We start from the raw sequence: 27,853 nt of genomic DNA on the forward strand, positions 1-27,853 counted from the left end.
GAAGGAAGGTAGTGGCAATCGGGGGGATCAAACGACTGTTTAGGATAGATAAATTTTGACTATTCTCCTAACGTGTTGATGATCGATAGCAATCTGTTTTTCAGTTATTACACAGGTAGGTAATTGCATGTATAAATGTATTTGTTTTTTTTTTTTTATTTCATGTCTCTTTCATCGTCGGTTAGAGAACTTCTATTCAGGAGGTATATTTTCATAAACTGTTCTTATACCTGCTTCGCTGCAGTTGCATTTGCTGCACTATTTACAACACCATTTCCGCCTTTTGCCAACGCTATCGATCCAACTGTTTTGTTGTCTTCTTCATATTTATTTGTTTTGTAAATCCTATGAATTAAGATAACTACTACCACTAATAAAAGTGCAATTATAAAGAGCTACAAGATTTCTAGTAAACTATTTACACAAATTTACCTCAGGCTTTTCGGTTAACACAAACGGGTTCGCTCGCTTAAAAATGCTTCATCTGGTGGATTTCTTGGGTAAAACGCGGGGTTGGGACAATTTTTCAAAATCCTCCATAAACACATACAGCTTCGATTGCGTTAATTCGCATTTTCAAAAGGAATTGTATACTCTTCCTTAATTTTACATATTTATACAACAAATAATAATGAAAATAATGGAAGGATGAGAAGAAGAGACGGGAGGAGGATTGGAAGAAAGTGCATTGCCACTATTACGACCAAGATTAAAATTTGTCACGCTGATGATGGTGATGAGACTTATTATAAAATCCATTGCGTCCGTGACGTCCATTGCGAAACCCGTTGTGATTCCGGGGATGGTTCCCATTGTGGTAGTAGTTGTTTCCTCCCCGATTCTGGTACTGATATTTGCCTCCGAATCCGCTGTTGTTGTTGTTATTATTATTATTATTGTTGTTGCTGTTCCACTTGTTGCGGTTGTTGTTGTTGTTGCTGATTCCACCGCTGCTGACTCCATTCATCATCTGGTGGTTCTGATAGCTCTGGAATGGATTCTGCTGTTGCTGCTGCATTCCGTTTCGCTGCTGATCGCGACCATGTTGGAAGTGTGTCTTCATCTTCTTCGTCCGACCTCGATCCATTTCGGTGTCGTGATCGTCTTCCAACTGACGCTTCCTGTCCTCCCGTCGCTCGTTCGCCAGCTCCCGGTCCATGTTCGTCTGCTGGCCATTCCAGCTACGGACTGGAGCTCCGTAGCCACGATGTGAAAACTGATACAGCTGACTGACGACGTCGTTGCCGTTCCGATTGTTGCTATGGTTACCATTACCATTGTGGTTGTAACCATTGAAGCCATTGTACTGACGGTTGTTCGGCTGGTAACCAGACGCCAGTGGACCACCGCTTCCACCGTTTCCGTTCACGTGACTGTAGTTGGCAGGAGAGGAGTTACCGGAAGTGGCGGGCGAAGTGTTGTTGCTGCTGTTTGCACTGTTACTGCTACTGCTACTGCTGGGCTGCGGACGATTGTCACTCACTTTCCAGAGACCGGCTTTCGTTTTGATTACGGGAGGTGACTTTGGCGAATATTCCTGTTCGGAAGGTTCCGATGGACGTTGCTGCTTGCCGTTGCATACGCCCGGACCAAGCAGGACGTGCGACCGTATCCTGAAATGTGTAGATGTGAGTATTACTTTTCCAAATTTTTTTCAGAACCATAAATCGAAGCCGTGGGAAGATTATTGCTATGAATAGGACCTACGCTTGATAGTCGGCGTCGAAATCCTAAAAAGTTTCACATTGATCTTTTAGAAGAATTCTTCGGGAATTATCCAGGCAGTCCATTAAAACAGTTTGAACTTGTCTTGAACTGAAAATCTTCGAACTTGCCCAAAACGACTTCTTAATGTGTCTTTTGATGCTTTGGTCTTGCCTCACCTTGCTAGATCACTTAACACGCTCGGTAAAACTTCGACTCAATGAAGGAAAACAGTTTCATTCATGTTGACTAATTTTCCCGATGTTTTTTTTTCCAAGGAAAATCCCGATATAGTAAACCACTTAGGCTGCCGCTATTCAGTCACATGTAGATAGAATAAGTTACAACAACAAAATAAAATGTTATTTGGTATTGAAGTTGTAGGGGGGCACCGACACTCTCCTTCTACCCCCTCTGACTGCTCAATGGATTAAATGTCAATAAGATGAATTTCGAGTAAAAGTTGCTAAATAGATACTCGTTGAATTCACCGTTTGCGCCTCTCCCTCACTACGTCGCTGAGTAAGTCTTCTGAACTTTGTCGTAAAAGTCCATGAGACCTATCTCGTAATTTCTATGCACTTAGGTGCAGAAGGTCCAGTTAAACATGCCTTGCGAGACCCCTGACTTGGACCTGGAGGACTTCCAACCTAAGCCTGAATGTTCTCTGAATTCGTACTGGAAGTCCGAAGCTTATCAAACCACATCTACAAAATCTCAAAACATTTTCTTACAAATTTCCCGGTCTGCCATGGCCGCAGAATAGCAAATAAAGCAACCCTCCCAGTCAGCAATAAACAAACTTACCGTTCCACGTCCTCATCACTATCATCATCATCGTCGTCCTCGTCATCCGCTGTGGACCGTCCGTTTCGCCTCTTGCCACCGCCGGCGGCACTTCTGTTCTTCTTCTCTTCCCCACTACCATCATTATCAACACCGTCATCTTCCTCGTCGTCATCGGCATCGTAAGGAACTAGACTAACCGCTTTACTGCCGTTTTGGTGGCCGTTCGGGATGTTGCTGCTCTTCGAGTGTCCAGGGAAACCAGCACCCTTGACGGTCGAGGATAGAGCGGAAGGCTCACCGGCTTCACCGGAGTAGTTCTTCGCAGCTGCAGGGCTATTGCAAAGTTTAGGCATTGATGGCATTGTAGTAATAGAAGAAGAAGCAGAAGCTGTGGATGATGATGATGAAGGCTTAAAACTACCGTTGTGACTGCTGCTGCTTGGGTTTGCCATGCCGTTGGAGGTGATGGTCGTGCCGAATTTGCTCTTCACACTTGACGCTTGAAGGTTCCGTACGAGCTTGCCGCCACTGGTGGAAGGACTGTTCAAATCGCATTGCTTGACCGGCGAGGGATTGGATAGGGACGATGTGCTCGATGAGATTGGGGACACTCTGGAGGAGGTGGATGTCACGACCTCTCCTTCGTCCTCCTTATCGTTGTATAGGTGAATCAACCCGTTAACCAACTTTTTGGTTTTCTCCGCCGTCTGCTGCGGCAACACTGGCCCAATAAAGTGTGGCCTGTTTTCCAGCTTGCTCGGGAAAAGAGGGTTGTGGCCAGAGTTGCTGCCAGACCCATGAGCTCGAAGGGGCGACGCGTTCGAAGAGGCTCCACTGGAGCTGTTTCTACCTTCGCCACTACTCCCGACCTTCCCGGTGGACGAACTCCCAGTTGCGTTGGCAAACGAAGCCAACGTGGCAGTGCTGCTGGCGCTTGGTTTAATCCCGTTTTGAACACTTTCCATTTCGTAGAATAGTATGTACGCATTGGTGCTGGTGACATGCTGCATCGACATAGGCCTAACCGAACTGTCATCAAATACGTAATAGGTTCCACTTTCGGTACCTCCGATTGCCGTGTAATGTCCGCAGTGCTGCGTATTGCCCAGGTGTGTCACCATCGAAACTAACTTGTACGTTAGTTTGCCGCTCGAGGCAGCCGATTTGGACGAGTAAGGCGTCAAGTCCAATCGATTTTTTAGCTCGAGAACCTTGTTTATCTTGCCACCCATCATCGAAAACCTCTTCAGCTGAATGCAGAGTGCGAAGGGTGCCCGTTCCAGAGAAAACTGCTTCGTAGCAGCTACCTTACGCTTACAAGCTTCGCACTTGTACTGCATTTCCTCCAGGTGCTCTCTGGCAAAGTACATTTTGAGCGCTTCGTCGATCGAACTGACTTTCCTGATATCCAGCAGCACATCTTCGAAGTGTTGGAAGGTGGTAGAAACATGCCCACAAGAACCACACTTGACCTCTGACCGTAGGTAGCCGCCCAAAATTTGATTCAGTGGGGTCGTCTCCTTGCTGTGCTGGTCAAGCTCTTTGCTGTTTTTGATCCGAGCTAGGTAACACTTTTCCATTGCTTCCACCAGATAGCGCAGGAACTCGTGGGCATCTTCCTGACGACCGGGAACCAAATGCTTACATACCAACCGCAGCTTCGAGTAGACCAAAAAAGGTTTTATCGCGCTTTGATTGCTCTGCGATGCCAGCAACGTTTTGGCCATGGCACAAATGATGCATCCCTGACCTGCAACGATCAAACACACAAATGTTCCAACAATGTCAAATCTACGCATCATTCCCATTCGAATCACTCACCATTGATGTTATCGCTGCACTGCTCACGGTGGGCACTGTCCGAGATGAGCCAGTTGGCAATGGCCGGAACGTGAAACAGGGCCTGCAGCGTGGAGTTCAGGTAGCACGTGTTGCCGACGTTGACCATTCCGGCGCCGGTGTTCCACTTGCGACCGGTGGCCTTCCAACCGATCTGGACGTTTTCGCGCGGGTAGAGGACCCGCTTCGGTGTCGGCAGTTGATCCTTGCCCGTGCCCGATGACGACGACGACGAGCCGGTGCCATCTGAAATGAATGAAATTAGAAATCAAAGCAAACATGTTAAAGATTACTGATTGGATTGGTCCTACTTAATTCATCGAAAAATGTGAGACGAGCGAATGATTTGGTGATAGTGTCCATAATGTTTGGCTTTATTACGCTTTATACCAGCCGAAAGAGCCGCGCAAATCGATTGAACTGTCACATGGTACAAAATAAACAAAACACTGATCATGGCTAGGCTTGATGGCCAGCAGGTTATTTAGCTTAACCTCGAAAATAGGTCTCTCAAATCCGCCATCTTGAAAAAAGGCTTGATGGTGCAGATTTCCAAACTTTGCATGGTAAGGTTCAGGAAGGCATGGGAGAGAAGTTTTAAAATGCTTATAGTTTTCAAATGAAGTACTTTAAATTAATTTCAGTGTTGCTGTGGGGGAAGAAAAGTCGAAATCTACCTATTCATCAAATATTTTGAAAAAGCTTGGAATATTCAATATAATAAGACTGAGTTTTTCTCCCCCGTAGAAAAATTGAAAAATTTAATAAACATAATATTTGAGAAATAGAAGCCTATACCTATATGCAAAATTTTGAAATCTGCATCATCAAGCGTTTTTTTTTCTTCTCCATGATGGCGGGTTTAGAGACCTAATACAGTGTTATTGCAGAGATGCTTTTTTTTTTAATTTTTCCTCACGCTTTTGATTTTAAACAATAGAAGATAGAGACGAAGATTATATTCACCTCCCTTGTTTGTTGCCCGGGAGAATTAGGGAATTTATTCTTCCTTACAGTTTTATATTGGGATTATATCCTCAAAATTCCATGCGGCCATTTCGCTCCCAGTTTCCTCCAATGCTCTTTGGACCTCCCTTAGCACTGTATTCTGACAGTTCGCTTGGAATTCTTCTTAGAATTATCAATAAATTCTCCTCAAAATGCTCTTGAAATTATCCTTAAAATTCCATTAAAACTCTTTTCAGAATTTTTTGAAAATGTAAATCCGAAACTCGAGTCCCTTGGTATTTTTCCCGGAATTCCCTTGAACCTCTCTTTAGAATTCATTTGAAAGTATCTTTCGAATTTCCTCAGAATTTAATACGCTTGGGAATTTTCTTTTTGAACTCTCTTGAAATACTTCTCAGAACTTATTTAGAATACTCATTAGAAATAGACTGGGAATCCTCTTCCCAATCGTCGTGGAATTTTCTTTAGAACTACGTAAACAACCCTTCTTTAAATTTTCACAATTACCTTGGAACTGTTCCCACAATTGACTTGGAGTTGTAGAGGTTGTAGTCAAAACTCTCCTAGTTCTTCCAAAAATTCACTTGAAGTTGTTTTCTAAAATGCCTTAATGTTATACCTAGAATTCATTCTTAAGTCTCCTCTAGGAATTTATCAATTTAATTTTAATAGTTCTACAAAGTGACTGTATCCTGAAAATCTGGTCCAGTCTAACGTGAATTATATTAGGATTTTCAGAAAACTTCGACCACAAGTGTAACTAATTTCCATAACGTATCCATTAGGATGGTTCAAAATATCGATTTTGCTACACCGGCTTCAAATCAGGTTGTGATAATTCTCCCAACATTTGACCTTATTTGGATACGATCTCATATTGCACTGGCCCTTTGAAGTTTATATGGGAATTACTATGGGAAAAGTGAACTTTTTGTTATCATTGTTTTATCCCTTCGCTGTAATGATTTACGTAAAAGTTTGGTATCTGTATTCCCAGCTGCAATTTTGCTGAAGACCGCATTTTAACTGAACATCAGTGTCGTGAGCTTTCCGCACCATTTCACTCAGCCACGAAAAGTCTTCCGGTAAAACACTTCTGGACGTATCCTTCCTTCAATGTTTATTGAATCTCAGAGATTCAAGAGACATTGACGGAAGAATACGTCCAGAAGTGTTTTACCGGAAGACGTTTCGTGGCTGAGTGAAATGTTGCGGAAAGGTCACCACAGTCAGGACAATCAGTTATTAATTAATTAGAAAGATGATATTCTTATGACATGCTCCATAAACTGCTCAGCAGGCAACATTGCAGTGCTTGCCGCGAAGAATTTTGAGAGAACGATCAGGACCTGACTTAGAATCGATATGTAAAAGTAAAAGAGTAAAAATTCAACTTTAAAAGACAGTGCAAAGAACCATTTAACTGAACAAGCTTCTATTTAGTTGAACTAAACTGCCGGTAATCGCAAGTCAGTCCCATCTGCATTTGTATCAATTTTGAGTTAGCATCATTATTCAGTATATGTTTCTATGTTTTTTGAGATTTTCTATTGACAAAAGGTGGTTTGTTCAAGAAAAATGAAAAACAATACCAAATTGTCCCACAGCGAAAAGTAACCGCTAGTCAGTCCCATTAGAAAAACGTGTGTTGGGAATGTTAGACAACACATCGCATCATGAGATTTGTCTCAAGACAGATTTTGTCAACTTCCTCTAGGGTATCTGGAACATGTCCGGATGTGGCCAATATAGTTCATACGATCAGGGTGTCTACTCAATCCAAGGAATCAAATTCCCTGAGTTTTCCAGGTTTTTCCAGGTCGGATGAAAAAAATTCCAGGTGCATACAAATTAAACACATTATTATTTTATCGAACCCCCCTGTTTGCTGGTGTTCACACTGCTTGCACATGTCGAAAGAACTGTCAATTTAGATTTCAAAACAAAACTGTATCAGGAATCAAAAGTAAATACTTCCATCATGAATTACCGGAAAATTGCTCTAGTTTCGGCAGACGTATTTGCTTTTATTATTTTAAATAAAATGAGAAAGAGTGAACTTTGTGGAGTAGGAAATGGTTGATCAGGAGGAACACCGGCAGGGATTTGGCTCATCTTGTCCGTCAAGAGCTGCGATATGAAGATAAAAATGGATTTCAAAACTTCGCCAGGATGTCGATACCAACTTTAGACAAGCTAGTGGGAAAAGTTCATGATTCCTTGAGTTCTGAAAATTTCTGTTAACAACTCAATTCTGCAAGGTCTTCAAACCTTCTGACGTCCCTGAAGTTTTGTTTCTGTTCTCCGGTAAAGTTTCTTTAAAGATCAACAATCTTTCCTGACAATTTGCAAATGTCTCGGTAGTTCTATAGATTTCTTTGAAGTTCTGTGTGTTCTTCAGAAGTTCTGCAAATTTTCCTAAAAATCTACAAAGTTCCTGAATCCCTGAAGATTAAAGATCCTTGAAGATCAACAATTAGCTCTGATGTTCACAAAATTTCAAATAATCTACAAACTTCTCGAAAGTTCTGTAATTTTCTCTGCAGATTTTCATGATTCAATGAATATCTGCAAATATCTCTGAACATCTATACAATTTTCTAAAGAATTAAAAGATTATCTAGAAATTTTTGAGCTTTACGGAAGTTTTAGGAAGTATTCTGAAGTTTTTCTAATTCTTCTGAAGCTGTGCAAATATCTCTAAAGATCAACGAACTTACCTGAAGTTCTGTAAATGTCTTTCAAAATCTAAGAACCGCAGTAAAATTCTGAAAATTTATTTAAACATCTGCTAATTTTTGAGTAGATTTACGACCTACCCTCTGAACTTTTCTGAAGTTCCTAAAATTTATTTCAAATTCTGTAAAGTTTTCTGAAGTACTGTGTTTCTGCTCTAAAGTTCTACGAACTGCCCTGAAGTTCAAAAAATTTCACAGTAGATCTCCGAACTTTTCTAAAGTTCTTTAAATTTCTTTGTGGATTCTTGATCTAAAGATCGGCGAACTTTCCCGAAGATCTGTGAGTTTTGTTGAAGTTTTGCAATTTTTTTTAAAAAACGTATAAACTTTCTGACGTTCTACAGACTTCTCTGAAGTTCTTTAGATCTATCTATTTCCGACTTCCATGGAGTTCTGCAAAATATTGTACTTTTGTACATCGCTGCTATTTGTTTTTGGAATTGAGGTGCTTTTCTGACATTTACCGAATTTTTCTGAAGATCTCACATTTGTGTGAAACTGTGAAACCTTCTGTAAAATTACTGCGAATATCTTTAAAGTTCTGTAAAGTTGTCTTAAGCTCCGTAGCTCTTTTCCCAGGATCTACAAAAAAAAATTGAGGCTCAATAAATTTCTCAGTAGATCTGCAAACTTCTCTGATGTTTTGTAAATTCCTCTAGGGTTACCCTGAAGATTTGAAAATTTCCTTGAAGATTACCGTTGTCAAAATTTATCTGAAAATATTTGAGCTTCTTTGAAGTTTTAAATGTCTCTCTCAAGATCTACAAATTTTCCTGAAATCGTGTAAATATTTTTTTTAATCCCTGAAGTTCTGCAATTTTTACTGAACATCCATTAACATTTCTGAGATTCTTGTGATTTTTTCTGAAGTCCTGTAATTTTTTTTTCAAAGTTATGTAGCTTTGTTCTGAAGATGTACGAACTTTTCTGATGTTGAATAATGTTTCGAGGATCTTCAAACTTCTGTGAAATACTTTATATTTCACTGTAGATTCTTGGACTTGTCTGAAGTTATGCAAATTTCCCTGAAGATTTGCAAAATTTCGCTTATAGTTTTACAAATTGATTTGAAATTATTTTTGCATGCTTGAAGTTTTGAAAATTTCTTTGAACATTTATCTGAAGATCTCTCTTTTGTGATTTTGTTTTTATGAATTTCTGTTAATAACTTTTATTTTTTTGTAGTTCTGTTCTCAAGATCTACGAACTACCCTGAAACTCAACAAATTTCTCAGTAGATCTCCGACCCTCTCTGAAGCTCAAAAAAATTCTATGTTGGGTCTCAGACCTGCTGCTGTCTGGCATGCTTATTCTTATACAATACATGCTTCGTATGCTTCCTTTTGACGGTTGCCAGTCTCTCTTTTTCGGCTGTTTCCTTTTTACGACGATTTTGATCCTCCACATACAAATCAGCGAAGAGCGAGCGTGACAAGACTCTCTGAATGAACTTGTCTCGTTCGCACACATTGTCTTAGCTGATGCTTGTCAAGTTCAGTGTCCTTAAGAAACGTTTCGAGAAACTGTACGAAAAACTTCTTTTGAATTACGAATGAAATGATAATTGGAAAATTCCCTGAGTGGAACCAAAATTCCCTGAATATTCCAGATTTTTCCAGAAAAAAAAAAATCCCTGTAAATTCCCGATTTTCCAGGTTTTTCCAGTTTGACCGCGAATGGATATGGCTTTGAATTCTCATATGATTTGAGGTATCGCTTGATGGATTTTGATCTAAAAAGGATTTACCACTTCCCCGGGGATACCCGGAACGTTTCCGGGTGTGGCCAACATGGTGCTGGTCACTCATCATGACTCTTATTGATCTTATTTTTGAATTCTCATGTGAATTGATTTATCGCATGCTGGGTTTGGCACGTTCCTGAAAAGCTCTGGTCTGATGAAGACCCATACTCACCGGAATATGTTCCGGCCATTGCTCTGGAACCAGCGGAACAAATCCAGAAACATTCAATAACATTCTATGGGACCATGATATCTTTCTACTATTCAATACTGTGCTAAACCTAATGCAGCATCGTCATGGAATTGTGACTGACTTGCGGTTATTTTTCTCATTGACGTTAAATGTAATCGCAAGTCAGTCTCACTCAGATTTTGGCCATGTAATAAAAATTTCACGATATTTTCCACACCGTTTTCTCATTTCTGGTTTTTTTTCAGATGGGACTGACTTGCGATTATGGGCAGTAAAGACCGTTCCGATAAGTATAAATACACTAACGATGATCCGTCATTTCAAACTGCGAGACATATTTCACAAAATTCTCGCGTCACTTTTCAAATAGACCAATGTAACATTATCCACCATTTTGAGAAAATCGAAGTTGAAGTTCGACAGATTATTATTTAAACTATTTAAAAACAATACATTTTGCAATACTATTTTAATGTAGTCAGTGTATAATAACGTTGAAAATTCAGAAGAAACGGTAAAATCACAATTTTACTTTGAATTTCATGCTACAAAATAGAAAAAAAAACCACATAGGACGTTTTGACAAGTCGAGTTGTACATCGGACATGTTACATTGGACGATTTTTCTCACTGACATAATCAATCAGTGTTACATTGGACGTTTTGTCTACATGATACTAGATTCCCTTTCACAGATTTCAGAGTATAGTACCTAACTTTAGATTGGCCCCGCCTTTGGAAAATGAGCACCAATCATATTAGGCAGTCCGAATGACCGAAGTAACAATCATGTACCCATCATTTCAAACTGTACATTGGACCATTTTTTATCAATGATTATTTTAAATAAATGAAAGTAAATTAGGATGGATATTTTTGTATCACATACAATGATAGAAGAGCAATAGTTTGTATCGCTTAACTCGATTTGTTTACATTTGTTACATTGGTCTATTTGAAAAGTGACGCGAGAATTCTGGTTGCATCCTGATGTTTACATTTGCGAGTCTTACTCATGAACAAAGAAAACGGATTGTGCTCACATGAGGAGGGTGTGAGCGTTGGAGCAGTACAAACCGCATTACGGAAGTATGAAGAATTATGCACTTTCGAAGATTCTCCGAGGCGTGGAAGAAAACCTGGCCCCGTTGACCCTGCAATCAACCGGAAGATAAGAGATGGTTTTAAGCAGCATCCTTCTGCATCGGTGCGATATGTGGCGAAGAAGATCAGTACTTCGGCAACAAATGTCATGTGGGCCAAGAAAAGATTGAGATTGGAAACCCATCGGAAGCAGAAGCAACCAAAACGAAGCAAAAAGCAGACTGCATTTATGAAGACGAGAGCTCGCAGCTGTACGACTCAATGCTGGGGGGAAAAATTGGGTTGTATAATCATGTACACCGAAAAATTCGGTAAGAAGGTCATGGTTTGACAGGCGATATTCCAGTGTGGAAAAATGTCTCGACCATTTATAACGACAGACACAATGAATGGAAAGTTTACGTGAAGGAATGTCTGCAAAACAGATTACTACCCTTCATCAGGCAGCATGACAAACCTGTAATCTTTTGGCCTGATCTTGCTTCCTGCAAATATTCAAAAGATTCGCTTGAATGGTACAAGAATCATAAAGTCACATATATGTGCCAAAAGAGATGAATCCACCAAATTGCCCGGAGGCTCGACCTATCGAAACTTGCTGGGCTGAGACAAAGGCAAAGCTGAGGAAACATGTTAAATCAGCGGATGCAGTTGAAAAATTCAAAAAAGATTGGTCTAAAGTGGTAAAAATGGCGAAGGTAATGTGCAAAAGCTAATGAGCAGTGTCAATGGAAAAGTTAGAAAACTCGACTACTCTCAATAAAATCCTGCAAATTGAATTTATGTGTGAAAGAAAACATGATAATAAACAACATTTGAAAATAAAATGGCCTAAAACTTCACCCTAGATTGATTTATTTAACTAACAAAGTGTAATTAACTTTCAATGTTTGTTGGTAGGCGCAGAAAATGGATGGCTTGAATCTTCCGAATTTACAGATCAATGCTTAGACAGATGTATATGGCCCATAAAAACTTTTTTTTGAACGATTCTATACGTGGGGGGGGGGAGGGGGTCTGATACCTCTCCGAAACTGTCTACGAATGAAACCCCTCCCTCTAAACTGTATATGTGGTTATAATTGTCTACGATCAATATCGATAATATCTATATTCTCCGTAAAGCCAAACAGCATGTGCGACTGTTCGTTTCCGCTGCACACCAGCTCTCCGAATAGCTCCTTCGAGCCAAATGTGGAATAGTAGGTTCACCATCTATAAAAGCATCTTCAATCAGAAGTGATGAACCAGCCTACGGCTGAGTTCAAACAAAAATATTCAATGAGATTTCATTAATTGTCGATTACTTTTTTGAAGGGAGGTATGTGCTTTAGTAAACAATGCATTTGATCGTCGATTTGGCTTAACTGGCAGCTCACCCACGCATACTAACACCACTATCAGGTAGGGGAAAATTCCCTCTATTGGATTGTAGTGTTACCATGCGTTGACGAGCTACCAGTTACGCCAAATAGACGATCAATTGCATTGTTTACAAAAGCTGATACGTCCCTTCGAAAAAGTAATCGAGAATTATTAACTCGCAGGCAATCATTTTTTAGCCGAGATATTATTTGAAAATTACTTATTTATTTTGTTCATATCTACTGTGCATTGTGCATAATTGGTACGGTTTTAATTTAAAAGACTGAACCATTCTCTATTTAAGTTGAATTTATCTCATTTGAATCAACAAATCTTCTACGCTTATCGCGTACTCTCAACTTCTAAATGCACTTCCACAGTTATTAATTAGAGCTTTCGATGCCAATACCAATGCATGAATTTTTATATTGTGTGGCAAGCAATGATACTCTATGCCCGCCCGCATAAACAATAACCATAAGAAGCGCCTAGCCACCAATTCGGGATATCATCCCAACTTTATGTGTTGTCGTACCATCTATGATATCGTTAGTTTATTAGGGCATGGAAGTCGACAAAATTTTCAACCTGTTCTTTTTAATTTTAAAGGTTGTAGCCAAAACATAATTTAAAAAAGTAAATCAGAAACAGTTCTAAACATGCGAAATCAATAATATTAATATTAAATCATAGAAATTAATTTAAACCACAACTGACTGCACAACTCGCGCTGCTATCCTTTGGATTGTTATCATACTAACTTTCAAGACACTTGAGAACACTTCCTATCTACAATTCTGAAATTAAATATCCCTAAGTAAACCTACCCTCCATATCTGCAACATCCACATCCACTGCTTCAACCATCGGTTCCCGTGTCGTCTCCGAAAAGCTTCTATGCGTACGTCCCATCAACCCAGCTACACCGTTTGTAACTCTATTGAAAACCCTACCCCCACCCAGACATCGGAACCAAAAAACCAGCAGGAACCGTACAATCAGCTGATAGAACACAAGAAGTCTTCGTTTAACGACCCGCACCACCGTCATTACAGTCGGCGGAACGGTCACAACAAAGGGATTCCGCCTCTGGATACGTTTGGCTGCCTTCGTGGAACGAGGCCGTGACCGTTGCTGGGGGCGGGTACCAGTCCTGGTGGTGGAAGAACTCATGGCACACTCGTCGTAATCGGGAAATCGATACCATCCGGAAGGTCATAGCTTGTTGCAGTCTGTCTGAGCTATGTAATATTTTTGCTGAAGTTAGCAGCACACACGCGAATCTACCGTGTCGTGTCTAACTGCTATTACCGCGAGGAAAAATGATTGCACTTTCCGTTTCGTCTCGGCGGCAGCACATGACTCGGTTGTAAGTTTTTCCACCTTTTATTGAGCAGTTGAACGGGCACGGTTACTGCTATTTCACTTTCTTCCTTGAAATGAACTTATAGAGGAGCACACAAACCGCTTCGGGGTCAAGATCTTTCGAAACCAAAGTCTCGCGTCCAGGGTTTATGAATTATTCACCAATTTGCACACTGAATGGACAAAACGCTAGTCTCCGACTTCTTATCATTGACAGCTTGTGCTTATCTATTTGCAGCGCGATTTCAATAGTTTCAAATCAGAACTCAAAAACACGACCAAAGGAACGTAAACACACGCGAATGTAAAGTGGTGAATATAGGAACTGTCAAAACGAATGACTTTCTAACCGCATATCGCGGAGAATAGCAGCAGGCGGTGCTCGGATTTATTTTTGTTCTGTCTCGTTTCCCCCTTCACACCTGCCCCACCCGCGAAGGGTAAAAAAATATGGATATTCGAAATTGGGTCAGCGTTGTGCTTCTATTTTCACCACACCACACGCACTAATCGAAAAATCAATCGAACGCACGTCATCCGTTGTCACTTGCGCACAAAGAACAGTACCAAAAAATATTTAAATTGCCGAAAATGCGCCTAAAAATGCACAAGCAAACACGACACAGCGAAAAGAATCGAACGACCATTAAACACGGCACGCGGACGACGAAGAGTAGTGTGCATGAAAAGGAAGGGAAAATTAGCGGAAGAAATAAAAGACTGGCACCCGTGCAAGCAAAACCCGGCAGTCGAAAAGAATGAGCGAGACATACCCCTTTCTTTCCCGCTCTCACTTGGTACATGTTTTTCTTCCCCGGGTGGTGAATAATAATTACTCAACTAGGTACTTCTTGTATCTCCTTCTCCGATGGGATGGCATCGCGGCGTGGCTCTCTTGAGTGACTTTCATCGAGTCAATTCGCGAGACGACGTGAGCGCCATTGCTAGACGATGATGATTACACGATTTTCTTGTTACAAGAAGCGTGAGGGAAGTTAGTGCAGTCATCATCATCATGATTATCATCAGTGTCGGCTTTTCCTTGGTAACCACACTGTCACGAGTTGAAACGGACTGCCCAATACACATGCACATGTTACAACACAACAAAAAATGTGTTACTCATTCACTGTGACGAAAGAGCGGTGCTTACTGCATTCGGTTCAAGATTCTCCAAGGGGGGCCTTCACCACTACAGCCATGTACTAGGATAGTGGGAGATAGATTGAAATGTGGGCATAATTATTGATACTGAACAAGATTTTGAGGTTGTCGATTAAGCTTTCATTTTGTTCAAGAGGGTTCCTAAAATAATGCATAAGAATTTTTAGGGAGTTTCCGGGAGGGTTTGGCATGAAATGGACCGTATTTGCAAAGAAACTATGAGTAGAGTTCCAAGAGAATCTGAAGAAATTTCAAAACGAATAATGAGGAGAGTGCCCAGGGAATTCCAAGAGATCATCTGAATGACATTTTGAGACGAAATCCAAGGATACCTCGCGTAACATTTGAAAAGCACCTATGACCAAGATGTATACAAATCGTATTTTGATACCATTCTATCTAAATAGCTACCAATCGTGCCGGAATTTTCCGCAATATCGATAAAAAATTCGAATTAAGGTATACCGGGGCAAGTTGAAACGCGTGGGGATTTTGAAACGATAGGTGTATCTTACTGGAAGTGAATAATAACTGAGGATATTTCTAATGCCGCTTACCATAGTGGGAGCGAAGAGGCGCGCTAGCGTTCTATACAAAAGAATTCCTATTATTGATATTATTCCTTACGTTCGATTTCACGTTTGCTCTCACTATGGCAGCGGCCTAATCTAGTAGTGTGGTACTACACAATGCCTCTCAAAAATAATTACAGTGAGTATTGGCGAATCAATGCAAAGCCAAAACTGGTCATGCGACACCTAAAGGGTGATACGGTCAAAATTTGGTCAATATCAACTTGACGTATTTCTTTCAATTTTGCATTTAAAAAACCTGAACACCCCTCATTTTGAAGGTGTGTGTGTGTAGAATGTTGCGAAACCTACGTCAAAGCCGACTACAAGCAGCTTCCGGGACAGGAGTTTTATACGGCAAAAGGAAGGGGAAAGGTAGCAGATGTTTTCAAGCACATGAAACTGTCAAAGTTCGCAAAGAAATATCTGGTTTGGCAAGCCATCTGTACCTGTGGCTTGAAAAGCAGCATTTTCATAGCTTCCGGAACTGTCAACCAAGAAATTTACGTGAAAGAGTGTTTGAATAAACGTCTGCTGCCTTTCCTGAAGAAACACGGTTGTTCCGTACTGTTTTGGCCGGATTTGGCATCTTGCCATTACGGTAAAAAGGCCATGGAGTGGTACGCCGCCAACAACGTGCAGGTGGTTCCCAAGGACAAGAACCCTCCCAACACGCCAGAGCTCCGCCCAATTGAGAAATACTGGGCTATTGTCAAGCGGAACCTAAAGAAGACCAAAAAAACTGCTAAGGGCGAGCAGCAGTTCAAGGCAAACTGGCTTTCTGCGGCGAAGAAGGTGGACAAGGTGGCTGTACAAAATCTGATGGCAGGGGTCAAGCGTAAGGCCCGGCAATTCGGATTTGGAAAAGCGGAAGCCTAACTGAATATTTTTCCTGAATTTTATACTAATTGAACTTGAAAAAGAAATTTAATTTGATTTTTTAAATAAACGATTTCACCGATTTACACGCATTTTCCCTTGACCAAATTTTGACCGTATCACCCTTTAGTTTTAAGATCCGCAATTACAAAATGACGATGTTCTAAAAAAAAATGGCATGCAATTTGACAGATATCAGAACGTCATTACCATTTTCACCCACTCTCCATCTGATAGTCAATCTTCATTTTGATTCTTCAATTCACTTCGAGCACTAAGCCAGTTAACAGAGTTCTGGTCTCTTCTCACGACACTCGTTTCTTTACCGCGTTTCCTTCGCTCTCGTTGCTAAAAACGTGTTTGGATAGTGTTCAGGTGAATCGCGCACGGTTTTCGGAAGCAGCTATCGTAAGCTGAGTCTTACGTATAGACTGTCCATCTTTACTCCAGTGATCGATCATCATCAAATCATCACCATGGACAACATCGACATGAATCCGATCGACTTTGTTCATTTGTCAACTTGTCACTCCCAACATAGTTTACCCATTTTTGTGTAGCTCATGGATCCAAGCTATTCAGCGATATGCCCCTAGAAACACTACATTTGTATGGATTCCGGGTCACTGCATCATTCGTGGTAAAACGGAGGCGGATCATCTAGCGGCTTCTGGAAGACAAGCCCAACTGTTCACCAAGGAGGTTCCATCGGGGGACCTGAAAAAATGGGTTGCCAGCAAAATCTGGGACTTATGGTCAAATACATGGTCCCAATCAACTAGCCTTTTCCTTAGAAAAGTAAAGGCTGGCACACGAAAATGGGAAGACCCCCCTAGCCACCGAACTTAGGTTGTCCTGGCAAGACTCAGAACAGGCCATACCAGAGTATCGCCCGTTCCGGAAATTTTGCGAGCTCTGCCGCACCAGCTGTTCAGTGGAACACATCATCTGCCACTGTACTCAATACGAAGGTTCACGAGAGCTGGACGGCATACCGGGCAGCATTAAGGACGCACTGAGTAATGACCCGACTAGAATCACAGCATTAATGGGCTTCCTCCGCGAGGCCGGCCTCTTCGACCAAATATGAAACCTGCCAAAATCCCGACCACCGCAATGCAAATGGACTTTCTCTTATCACCCAACATCTCAAACCAAAGCAAGATCCTCAGCAACTCAACAATCAAAACTCCGAAGAAAGACAGCACATTGACAGCCTCAGTATTTAACTAGAGGAGGCCTCTTATAGACCTCCTAACATGATAAAAATAAATAAATATCTTTCTAACTAGATGAGGTCCCTTCTGGACCCCACACTATCTTTTCAGAGACAAACCAGCCAACGGCTGAAAGTCTCTATAGTAAAAAAAAAAACAATCAATCATTTTTGTGTAGGTTCAGTTTTGACCGATCTGGGTGGATTCTACACAAATTTGGGTAGTTTTGAAATAGCGTGTACATTTTGCAAGTCCGTTGCCTCCGTATTTAAGAATCAAAGTAACGATTGACTCACAGATGGCGAGTATAGTCGCTATATTCATAGTCTGGCGGATAGAATTTCGATCTATCAAAAAGCGGAACCATTTCAATATATTGTAGACCAACAATTGAAAAGGTACTATCAACTTTTATAAACAAAACGTTGATTATTCTTTCCTCGCCAATCGAAGGTTATCAGCATCATCGGATAGCGGAAATTTTCCACAACCTAAAGATGGCGTTAGTTTGTGTGGGTTTCGGTTTCCGAAATTTTGTTCGCAATAGCTGATGTGCTCTTTTCTGATTGTTGGTCGTGATTTGCTAGATTGATTCCGCTATTTGACAGCTCTATTGGTTCCCGAGATTCTATCCGCCAGACTATGAATATAGCGACTATAATGGCGAGTGAGTGAAAATGGTAATGACGTTTCGATATCTGTCAAATTGCATGAATTTTTTTTAGTAGGGGTAAAAGGGGCTAATGAGCATCCCATGTCCCAGCTTGGTCTTCCGGCCGTTCGGAACAAATAGGTTGGCGGTAGGATCAATATCATAATGATATAGAACCTACTACCAGTTGATTTGTTTAATACAGCTGGAGATCCAGAGCCAAAGTGCGGAATTCTCACTATGCCCCACCTGCCCCTACATCATCATTTTTGTAAATGCGGATCTGAAAATTAGGCGTCGCATGACCAGTTATCGCTTTGCTTTGATTCGCCAACTGTAGATTAATTTTGCCTCGTGGCGCGTGGCTCTGTATCTCACCCCTGAGAGAGGATTAAGGTCTATAGTGAGACAACTTGTTGCAACTAGACATAAGTCTTTTTTCGCTCTCTTCGATTTGCTCGTATTCCGGGTAAAAAAAAAATGTCATGACTAGTAATTAAAAGTTATCAATTGGTGAATTTTTTTTTCCTTCTTAAATGGCTGCGCATCGCTTTTCTGCAACACTTATGGCATCTTCCAATGCCTACGTTACGCGAACCAGGGACTACCAATCGCTTTCGAAAGGACCATGGGTTGTCTTTTTTCGGCCTAAAAATAAACCTTTGAAAACTCTCTACATTTCGAAAGACATGGAAGGCGTGGTCTCCGATGCGAGCAAGGGGCTGGCAACCCTATATGAATCCTATACGTTTGACAGTAGGCAATATCACGGGTCTTATTTAAATACGGCCCGCTTGACGTATACATGGTGGAAAGAGACGGGAAATCGTGTTGTAAGCAGAAAGACAAGAGCAGTTGATGGCATCAAAAACATGGCCGCCAGTCAGGCCCCTGGACGCGAGTCTGACTGTCGAGGACTTGAAACGTGCTTCGATAAGTTTTAAAAACTCGACATTCGCTACCGCGCTAGTGAAGATACTGCATTCCGTATCTTTGCTAGACGGCAAAAAAAAAATTATCAACATTCAGACTAGTTTCGGGTGACTTTCGCTGATTCAGTTCTCCCAAACTTTGTCAAAGTTGATGGTGCTTTTTTGTACAGAGGGTATATAATTGTATCAACTGTAAAAGGCTGGGACACTCGGCCAGTCATTGCGGTAACAAAACTCGTTGTGGCAAATGTGGTGAAAACCACAAAGAGGATTCTTGTCTCAAAGCAGTGGCTTCGCGTAACCTCACTTTTTACCTGTGCACCATTTTTCAAAAACAGATTTAATGCCATATTCATGCTCGAATCGATTGAAAAACACACTTAACCTTCTAGTTAACTCGATATCTATCCATTGCAAGCAATATTTTGATAATTGTTTATGTTTTGAGAGTTGGTGCACAGGTAGATTGAGGTTTAGGCGACGCCACTGCCTCAAAGAATCAGTAAAATGTGCTTACTGTTGGGAGAATCCTCATCCCTTGCAGGAGTGCCCGATGTACATACAAGCAGCACTCCGATAAAGTGCAGCGTTCAATCTCTGGATGCTCCAAGCAGTCATATGCACAAATGGTAAAGGCTGCATCAGCCGTCCAAGATGAAAACCAATTTTCGATTTCGTCAGCTGAAGAATCGAACTCTGACTTACCCGATGAGGGTGATTCTACTGTGGTAATGGACGGATCTTCAAAAAGAAAATGCCCGTCCCCGAAAGTGCGTCGTAAGAAAACTAAAGTCAGTTCCAGAAGATTGCCAAATTGCCAGGGTAATGGGGATAAAAAAAACGAAGCCGGAGGCTCCTGCTGATCCAATTCCTGGCTTCAACAAGAACTTTACGCCATTACCTAACAAAAATAAGAAAATTAAAAACGCTGCTCCTCAAACTTTTCAAACTCGGGAGGATCCACCCCTCCACCGTGAGCAGGTCGTTTTATCACGACTCCGGTCCGGCCACACAAACGTCTCCCACAACTATAAGGGGGACGGACCCTTCCGGAGGATATGCGACCACTGCCACATCCCACAGACCGTCGAGCACTTCATCTGCATATGCCCGAAATATGATGGAACCAGGAGAAGCTACGACATTTCCGGCAGCATCCGGGATGTCCTCTCCGATGATCCCGTTCGGACTGCTACGCTGTTCATCTTCCTGAAGGAAACCGGACTAAATTACTAATTGATTTAAATTACTCGACCCACGCAACCCTCAATGACTACTACCGGCATACACCACGATACGTTTCAACCCTGAACCCTGATGACAACTTACCGCAATCCAATTAATTATATGATTTGAGTACTAGCTATACTGAAGATCCGAGAGATGTCGCCCCTTCAGTGGTAGGAAAATCATTTTTGCAGTATAGAGAATATCAGAAAATCCACGATTTGTGACTAAACATGCTTTCACAGAAGGAAACAAATAAACGAGTGTTTACCTTATCACTATAGTAATGTACTCGTGCAATTTTTGTACATCTAAAACTGCCCATAAAGACGATAATGAATAAAAACTGAACATTTTCATGCATTTCGAAATGGTTTCCTACCATTCCCATACATTCGAAAGTGACTGGCCGTCTGGATGTGGATGATGTCAAAAACAACATGATTAATTGGAAATCCAACTGAATTAACGCAGATGTACCACGCCAGTTCTTATTTTAATATGTCCTTTATGTTTATACTGATTTGTGTTTTATGTTAATGGTGTTAATGGTTATACAAACACTGTAGCAGCTCTTACAAACCTTTTGGAACTCCCTTCTGGAGTTCTCAAGGCGAACCAGCCAATGGCTGAAAGTCTTTACAAAGGAAAAAAAAACTTTTGAAAAGAAATCTAAGTTTGAACGAGGTTTGCTAGCTTTTTCGGACATTGTGGAATTCATATTAAATATGTTCAACATACAAGACCCTCTAAGAAGCTAAGTTTCTGCCTTGCTTCCAACATTAGAATCATATCTTAAGCAATTGACTGTTTCATGGCCCCTCCTTGCATCAATCATATCTTTCAATGGATAATTCGTCGAACGAGGTTGAAGATATGATCACTGTGCTACAGTGGAACTGCCGTATCTAGTGCCTAAACTAGACTCGTTTAAATTTATACTTCACAATTCTAATTCTGATATATTTGCTCTCTGTGAAATATGGCTTTCTTCCGATAAAGAACTCAACTTCTACGATTTTAACATTATTCGACTGGATAGAGACGATTCTTAGGAGGAGTACTTTTAGGGACCCTTTCTACAAAATGTGCCTTTCTGCTCTATCAGGCGTCGAAATTGTCGCTTGCCAAATAAATGTGAAGAACAAAGGTCTTTGCATAGCTTCAGTACACGTTCCACCAAGAACCTCCATTAGCCGTAGTCAACTCTGGAATTTAGTTTCGATTCTTCCATCCCCAGTATTAATTCTGGGTGATATGAACTTCCATGGCACAGGATGGGGCAATCTATATGACGACAATAGAGCGGTTATTTTTTACGATTTATGTGACGATTTCAACTTGACTATTTTGAACACTGGTGAAGCGACACGTATAGCGAAACCTCCGGCTCGAGAAAGCCGACACGACCTATTTTTGTGTTCAAGATCGCTATCATTGGATTGTCTGTGGAAGGTTATCAATGATCTCCATGGTAGCGATCAATTGCCAATCATCATTTCAATTAAGTGTGGCCCTCAATCTGCAGAACCATCTCGAGTTCCATTTGATCTTACAAGGAACATCGACTGGCAGAAATATGCAACGGCAGTGACAATCGGTGTCGAATCAATAGGTACGCTTCCACCATTGGAAGAATATAGATTCCTCGCCGATTTGATATACAAAAGCTCACTGGAAGCGCAAAATAGAAAAGATCCAAGTGCACCCTTCAAAAGGAGACCAGCCACAGCTGGATGGGACGAAAAATGTACATTTTTTTTAGAAAAATCTTATGCTTTCAGAGCTTTTCGAAGACACAAAACCTCTACACACTTCTAGGAATATTCAAAGCTTTTTACGTCAAGCGACTCTTGGTAAAAGTCCCCAAGAAGGGGGATCCAACTGTATGCGACAGCTGGCGAGGCATCATGTTACTGTGTATTGTTCTCAAAGTTCTGTGTAAAGTTATCCTCAATCGGATACAGGAGAACATCGACGCGACTCTCCGACGACAGCAGTCAGGATTCCGTGCTGGAAGATCCTATGTAGACCATATTGTCACGCTCCGCATCATCTTGGAGCAGGTCAATGAGTTTCAAGAGTCCCTGTACTTGGTATTCAATGGCTACGAAAAAGCTTTCGACCGACTAAACCACGAAAACTTGTGGGGCGCTCTGAGACGCAAGGTAGTCCTTGATAAGATCGTCAACCTCATCGAAGCGCAGTACGAGGCTTTCTCATTCAGAGTGTTGCACAACGGAGCTTTGCCTGACCCGATTCGGGTAATCGCGGGTGTGAGACAAGGATGTATATTATCACCCCTACTGTTCCTCATCGTAATCGACGACCGTGTACCAAACCGTGGGTTGCTGTGTCAGCCTATTACTATGGAGCATCTCAACGACATCGATTTGGCTGATGATGTTGCGTTATTAGCACAACGGCGCTCTGACATGCAGAGTAAGCTCGACGACCTTGTGGAACGCTCCTCTGAAGCAGGTCTAACCATCAACGTCAACAAGACCAAATCGTTGGATGTCAACACGGAAAACCGTTCCAATTTTACGGTAGCTGGGCAGGCAGTGGAGAAAGTCGAAAGCTTCCAATATCTTGGCAGCCAGATAGCGTCGGACGGCGGCACCAAGAGCGACATAGGTGCACGGATTAAGAAGGCGAGTGCTGCTTTTGCCAGTTTGCGATGTATGGAGAGCGAATCAGATCAGTCGACGCACCAAAATCCGAATTTTTAACTCGAACGTGAAGTCTGTGCTGTTATACGCCAGTGAAACATGGTGTGTATCAGCGGAGAACACTCAGAAGCTGCAGGTGTTTATCTATCGATGCCTGCGGTACATAATTCGTGTCTGGTGGCCCCACAATTGGATCTCAAATTCCGAGCTCCATAGTTTGTGCCATCAGAAGCCGATAGAGACAGCAATTCGTGAACGGAAGTGGAGGTGGGTCGGCCACACACTACGACGGAGCGGAAACGAAATCTGCAAGCAAGCACTGGACTGGAATCCAGCAGGCATCGCAGCAGAGGCAGACCCAGAGGCTTGTGGCGGCGGAGCCTAAACAGTGAAATTAAGAACGTTGACCGAAATTTGACTTGGGCACAGTTGAAGGCCAACGCTAGTAATCACCCAGGATGGAAATCGTTCACAAAGGCCCTTTGCACCCCTGGAGGTGCGCCGGATCGTTAAGTAAGTAGACTCTCACGAGAAACCTCAATGAGCACCTTGTGAAGGGTGACTCGCAACATGCGTAACCGCTCACGGTTACGATAACAGTACAACTATTCCACAAATGGATTGGATGATACCCTGAACACGTCATCAAGCAAAATAACCATATCAATTTTATTTGGGTGCCGAAGAAACCAAGAAAGACCGTTGATGAACCAACGAAGCTGATTGGACAAAATTGGGAAAACCGTGTAAAAAGTAACACTGAGCACACTCAATTTAAGCTGAACAGCGCATTAGGTCACTGATCAATTCTCTTCGACTTGTTCTAATAACCTAGGTACTGAACCGTTTCTTGTCGTGTTTGACGTATAACAGCTCGATAATCAACGTAGAATTTAATTTTAAATCTCGTACATTTTAATTTATTATGTTACTAAACTAGTTTAACACAGAGACGATGTTATATAAGAGACGCGCGGAGAGAATAAAAGTAAATCTGGTTGCAAGGCCAACTAATTTCTTTTTCACCAAGGTTTGGTAACCCGCAATTTTGTGTTTACTTTAAGTGACTTTTAATTTGAGCGACTGTCGTCTGCTTCAGCATCACGGTACAATGAATACTTTTTCAGCCGTATCGGTAGTATTTGAAGACTCAATTGTTAACAACTCTGAGTGAAACCAAATATACCACATTGGAGGGTATATTCTGCAGAGCATTGCACAAAATTATTCAATCTGCGATTGTTGCTTCCTATCATGTATGAGTGAAATCTCTTTTGAAGTGTTTTACAAATTTTAATATCTTGTAAAATTACACCGGAAACGCCTTGATCTTTGTTACAGAGCCTGTGTAGACGTATTGCGTTGTGCTGGAGAAAATATTTTGTTAGAACATAACGAGAATTCAGCTGGTGAATAACAATAATATTCCCTGTCCAATTTCACTTTTCATACGCAAACTTAATTATAATTATTTAAATCTCAACAGTTAACCAGCGTCTGGCTGAAAATCTCCTTGATAAAGACAACCAACCTCAACAATTAAATTCAACCCCAATCTCAATTCTTCCCACGCTTTTCTTCGTGAAGCGCTCGTGTTTATTTCAAAGCTGTTCAATATTTCGTTACAACAAGGTGTATATTTCCCTCTCGTTGGAAATCTTCGTTCATGTTCCCGATTTTCAAGAAAGGAGACAAACAAAATGTGGAGAATTACCGAGGAATTACTTCACTTTGTGCCTGCTCGAAAGTATTCGAGATAATCATCGCTTTATTTGCCAGCTGTAGAAACTACATTTCTCCTGACCAACATGGTTTCCACCCCAAACGTTCGGTCTCAACAAATCTCGCTCCTTTCATTTCCCTATGCCTACGGAATATGGAGGCAGGGGCACAGGTGGACGTCGTATACACGGATCTAAAGGCTGCTTTCGACCGGGTTGATCATGCCATTCTAATTGCCAAACTCGAGAAGCTTGGTGTTTTTCATGGACTCACTCGTTGGTTTGAATCATATCTTACCAATCGAGAGCTTTGTGTGAAAATCGGGTCTGATCAATCGGAATATTTTTCAAACAACTCAGGCGTTCCTCAAGGCAGCAATTTGGGACCGCTGCTATTCTCCATATTCATTAACGAAATCGGTTTGATACTTCCAACTGGCTGCCGGTCATTCTATGCAGACGATGTCAAGATGTACGTGGTTGTGCGATGTCAAGATGTACGTGGTTGTGCGATGCTTCACTGACTGCCTGCGGTTGCAGCTCCTGATCGATAGTTTCGAAGAATGGTGCTTTAGGAATTTTCTCACGTTGAGTGTTCAAAAATGCAATATCATCACTTTCCATCGCAAGCTAAAACCTATTGCATTCAATTATACGATCGATAACTAACCTCTGCAGCGTGTGGACAACGTTCGTGATCTAGGAATTACACTTGATTCTGCTTTGACATTTAAGCTACATTACACGGATATCATAGCCAAAGCTAACAGGCAACTCGGATTCATCTTTAAGATCTCTGATGAGTTTCGGGATCCTACCTGCCTGACAGCTCTATATTGTGCTCTAGTGCGATCGATCTTAGAATTTGGTGTAGTAGTATGTTGTCCGTATGAAACAGTTTGGATAGCGAGGATCGAGTCTGTTCAGAGGAAATTCGTTCGTTACGCTCTTCGCCACCTTCCTTGGTACGATCCTACGAACCTTTCACCCTACGAAGATCGTTGCCAACTACTGGGTATTGAAACTCTTGAATGAAGGCGGAAGATTAACCAGGCAGTTTTTGCAGCAAAAGTGCTGATAAGCGAAATCGACTCTCCCGGGATTTTGGCTGAATTCGAAATCTATGCACCTGAACGAGTTCTACGATCGAGAAGTTTCCTGCATCTCGGACCCCGTGCAGTCTGCCCGTTTCAATGAATTCTATGTTTTTTTTTCGATTTCAACTGCACAGTGGAAACATTTCGTCAACGAAATGCGGAAGAACTCTAGAGAATAATCTATTTTTTTTACTAGTCGTCAGAGCTATTCATGGTGAAATTTAGAAGAAGACCTATTATAATAAGTCTTTTACATGAGCTTTAATGAACCTCTTAAAAAAATAACTCTAGAGTTGTCTATATTTTGGAATTCCCCAAGTTTTCTGAACATCACGAAAACCCTTGGAAGAATTTAAGCATCCAAAGTAAATGAAGGTAGATGGCACTAACTATAAGTTGTAAACCGCGATGAGCAACCGATCAACGTCAAATTGTGACCTACATCAACAAACATTTTGCATCAATGTGTCCCCGCGCGAACGAACGACTCGACTGACTGCAGCTAGCACGTACAAGTAGAAGGTATCGTAAAATACGCAGACAAACACGTAGAACAAACATATCGTAAAACAACTAAAACTACACATAACTGGAATAGCAACATGGCAGCAGAGGGAAAGTGTAGGTGGTTCTCCCAAGTTCAACGCGCTCGTCTCCCAAAGTACGCAGGTACTTTCATCACCTACCGAAAGTAACAAGCCAGAGGGTACTTACTTTGCTGACTGTTGCCATTGCATGCAGGGTTTGCGGCAGACAGTTTGGCCATCATTGTGGATGACGATGTGCTACCCTTACCACCGTTCATCAACAGTGGAGCTGAGCTGGTGTTGGTGCTTCCATTAATTGTTACAGCTCCACTAATACTGTTCGATCCGTTGATGCCATTGCTGTTGCTGGCGGTGGTTTTCAGCACGGTATATTTCGATTTGAGATTGTCCAGCTCATTGCTATAGCTGGGCACTTCCTCGTACCGAATCTGCTTCAACTGGTTCCGCTTGAGGGCATTCGATAGCTGGTTTTCGATGCGGTTATAGTCCTCTTCGGAATCTAGAAAGCCCGAACCATTCCCCGAGGAGCTAGCACCAAAATAGGACGACGATACGGACGAGGAGGCCACGGACATAGCATTTCCCCCACCGAGACCACCACCGCTGCTGGAGCCGGATGAGGTCAAAGAGTCACGCAGCGCCGCACTCACCAACGATGTCGAATCGCAAACCATCTGTACGGGCATAGGTACAGCGGTGTCCAAAACAAATCCGTTCGTAATCCGCCCCGCCAATTTCGCTTGGCACTAACCACTTTTTCGACACCACTCTTCGCTCGTTTTTGTGCGTATCAAGTTAAAACAAAACACCGAAAAAAAAAGACTAAACTCGACTCCCGCTCGATCGCCGTCGACGAGAATCGGAGAAGGCCACAGCACTTTTTCTTCCACCACGCGTCTTCTTCTTGTCGTGTTTTCCCGATGGTTTCACACGAACAAACACCACCACACACTCGCACGCGAAGAGGCTGCTGCTGCTGCTGCCTTGGCTCTCGTCTGCCTGCTGCTAGCTGGCCAAAATGGAACCGCAGCAACGACGACGGCGAGACTGACAGGAGGGCTCACTTTTGAATGGAATTTTCACCAGCAAATTTCACCTTTCCGGCACTAATGTCATTCTGTACGCGTCGGATGGGACATTGGGAACGGTTTTCACATATTTTCACTAGTGGATTGCGACTATTTACCGCTGAAAATTGATCAAATTTCACCCGAGTTCGGTTTTTCTGAATCCTGCGGATCGGACGACAAGTAGGCACGGAAACACTCGCGGAGCGCACATGTATGTTCCTTTTTTTGCGCTTGTGACATGTGTAGGAGAACACGGGAGGCGATGATGTGCGCGTCTGTTGCGAGAGTGAGA

At 41.9% G+C, this 27,853-nt stretch overlaps 1 protein-coding gene across 2 annotated transcripts; it reads right to left on the reverse strand.

Annotated features, from left to right (window-relative positions):
• Positions 1–120: 120 nt before the first annotated feature.
• Positions 121–27,773, reverse strand: scny (scrawny). 2 transcript variants are annotated; one of them, XM_065228447.1, is made up of 4 exons: positions 26,658–27,773; positions 4,315–4,578; positions 2,512–4,243; positions 121–1,613 (listed from the first exon to the last, which is right to left on the reverse strand). In XM_065228447.1, exons 1-4 carry the CDS (start codon positions 27,175–27,177, stop codon positions 710–712), a joined length of 3,420 nt encoding a protein of 1,139 aa, XP_065084519.1. In that variant the 5' UTR covers positions 27,178–27,773; the 3' UTR covers positions 121–709. The 2 variants fall into 2 exon arrangements, with proteins under 2 accessions (XP_065084519.1, XP_065084528.1); XM_065228456.1 differs by lacking the exon at positions 26,658–27,773 and adding an exon at positions 13,273–14,448.
• Between the last annotated feature and the right edge of the window lie 80 nt (positions 27,774–27,853).

The sequence above is a fragment of the Ochlerotatus camptorhynchus genome, unplaced genomic scaffold (assembly GCF_037179485.1).
Source record: "Ochlerotatus camptorhynchus isolate MF236.1 unplaced genomic scaffold, CSIRO-AGI_Acam_v1.1 ptg000023l, whole genome shotgun sequence".
Taxonomy (NCBI): domain Eukaryota; kingdom Metazoa; phylum Arthropoda; class Insecta; order Diptera; family Culicidae; genus Ochlerotatus; species Ochlerotatus camptorhynchus.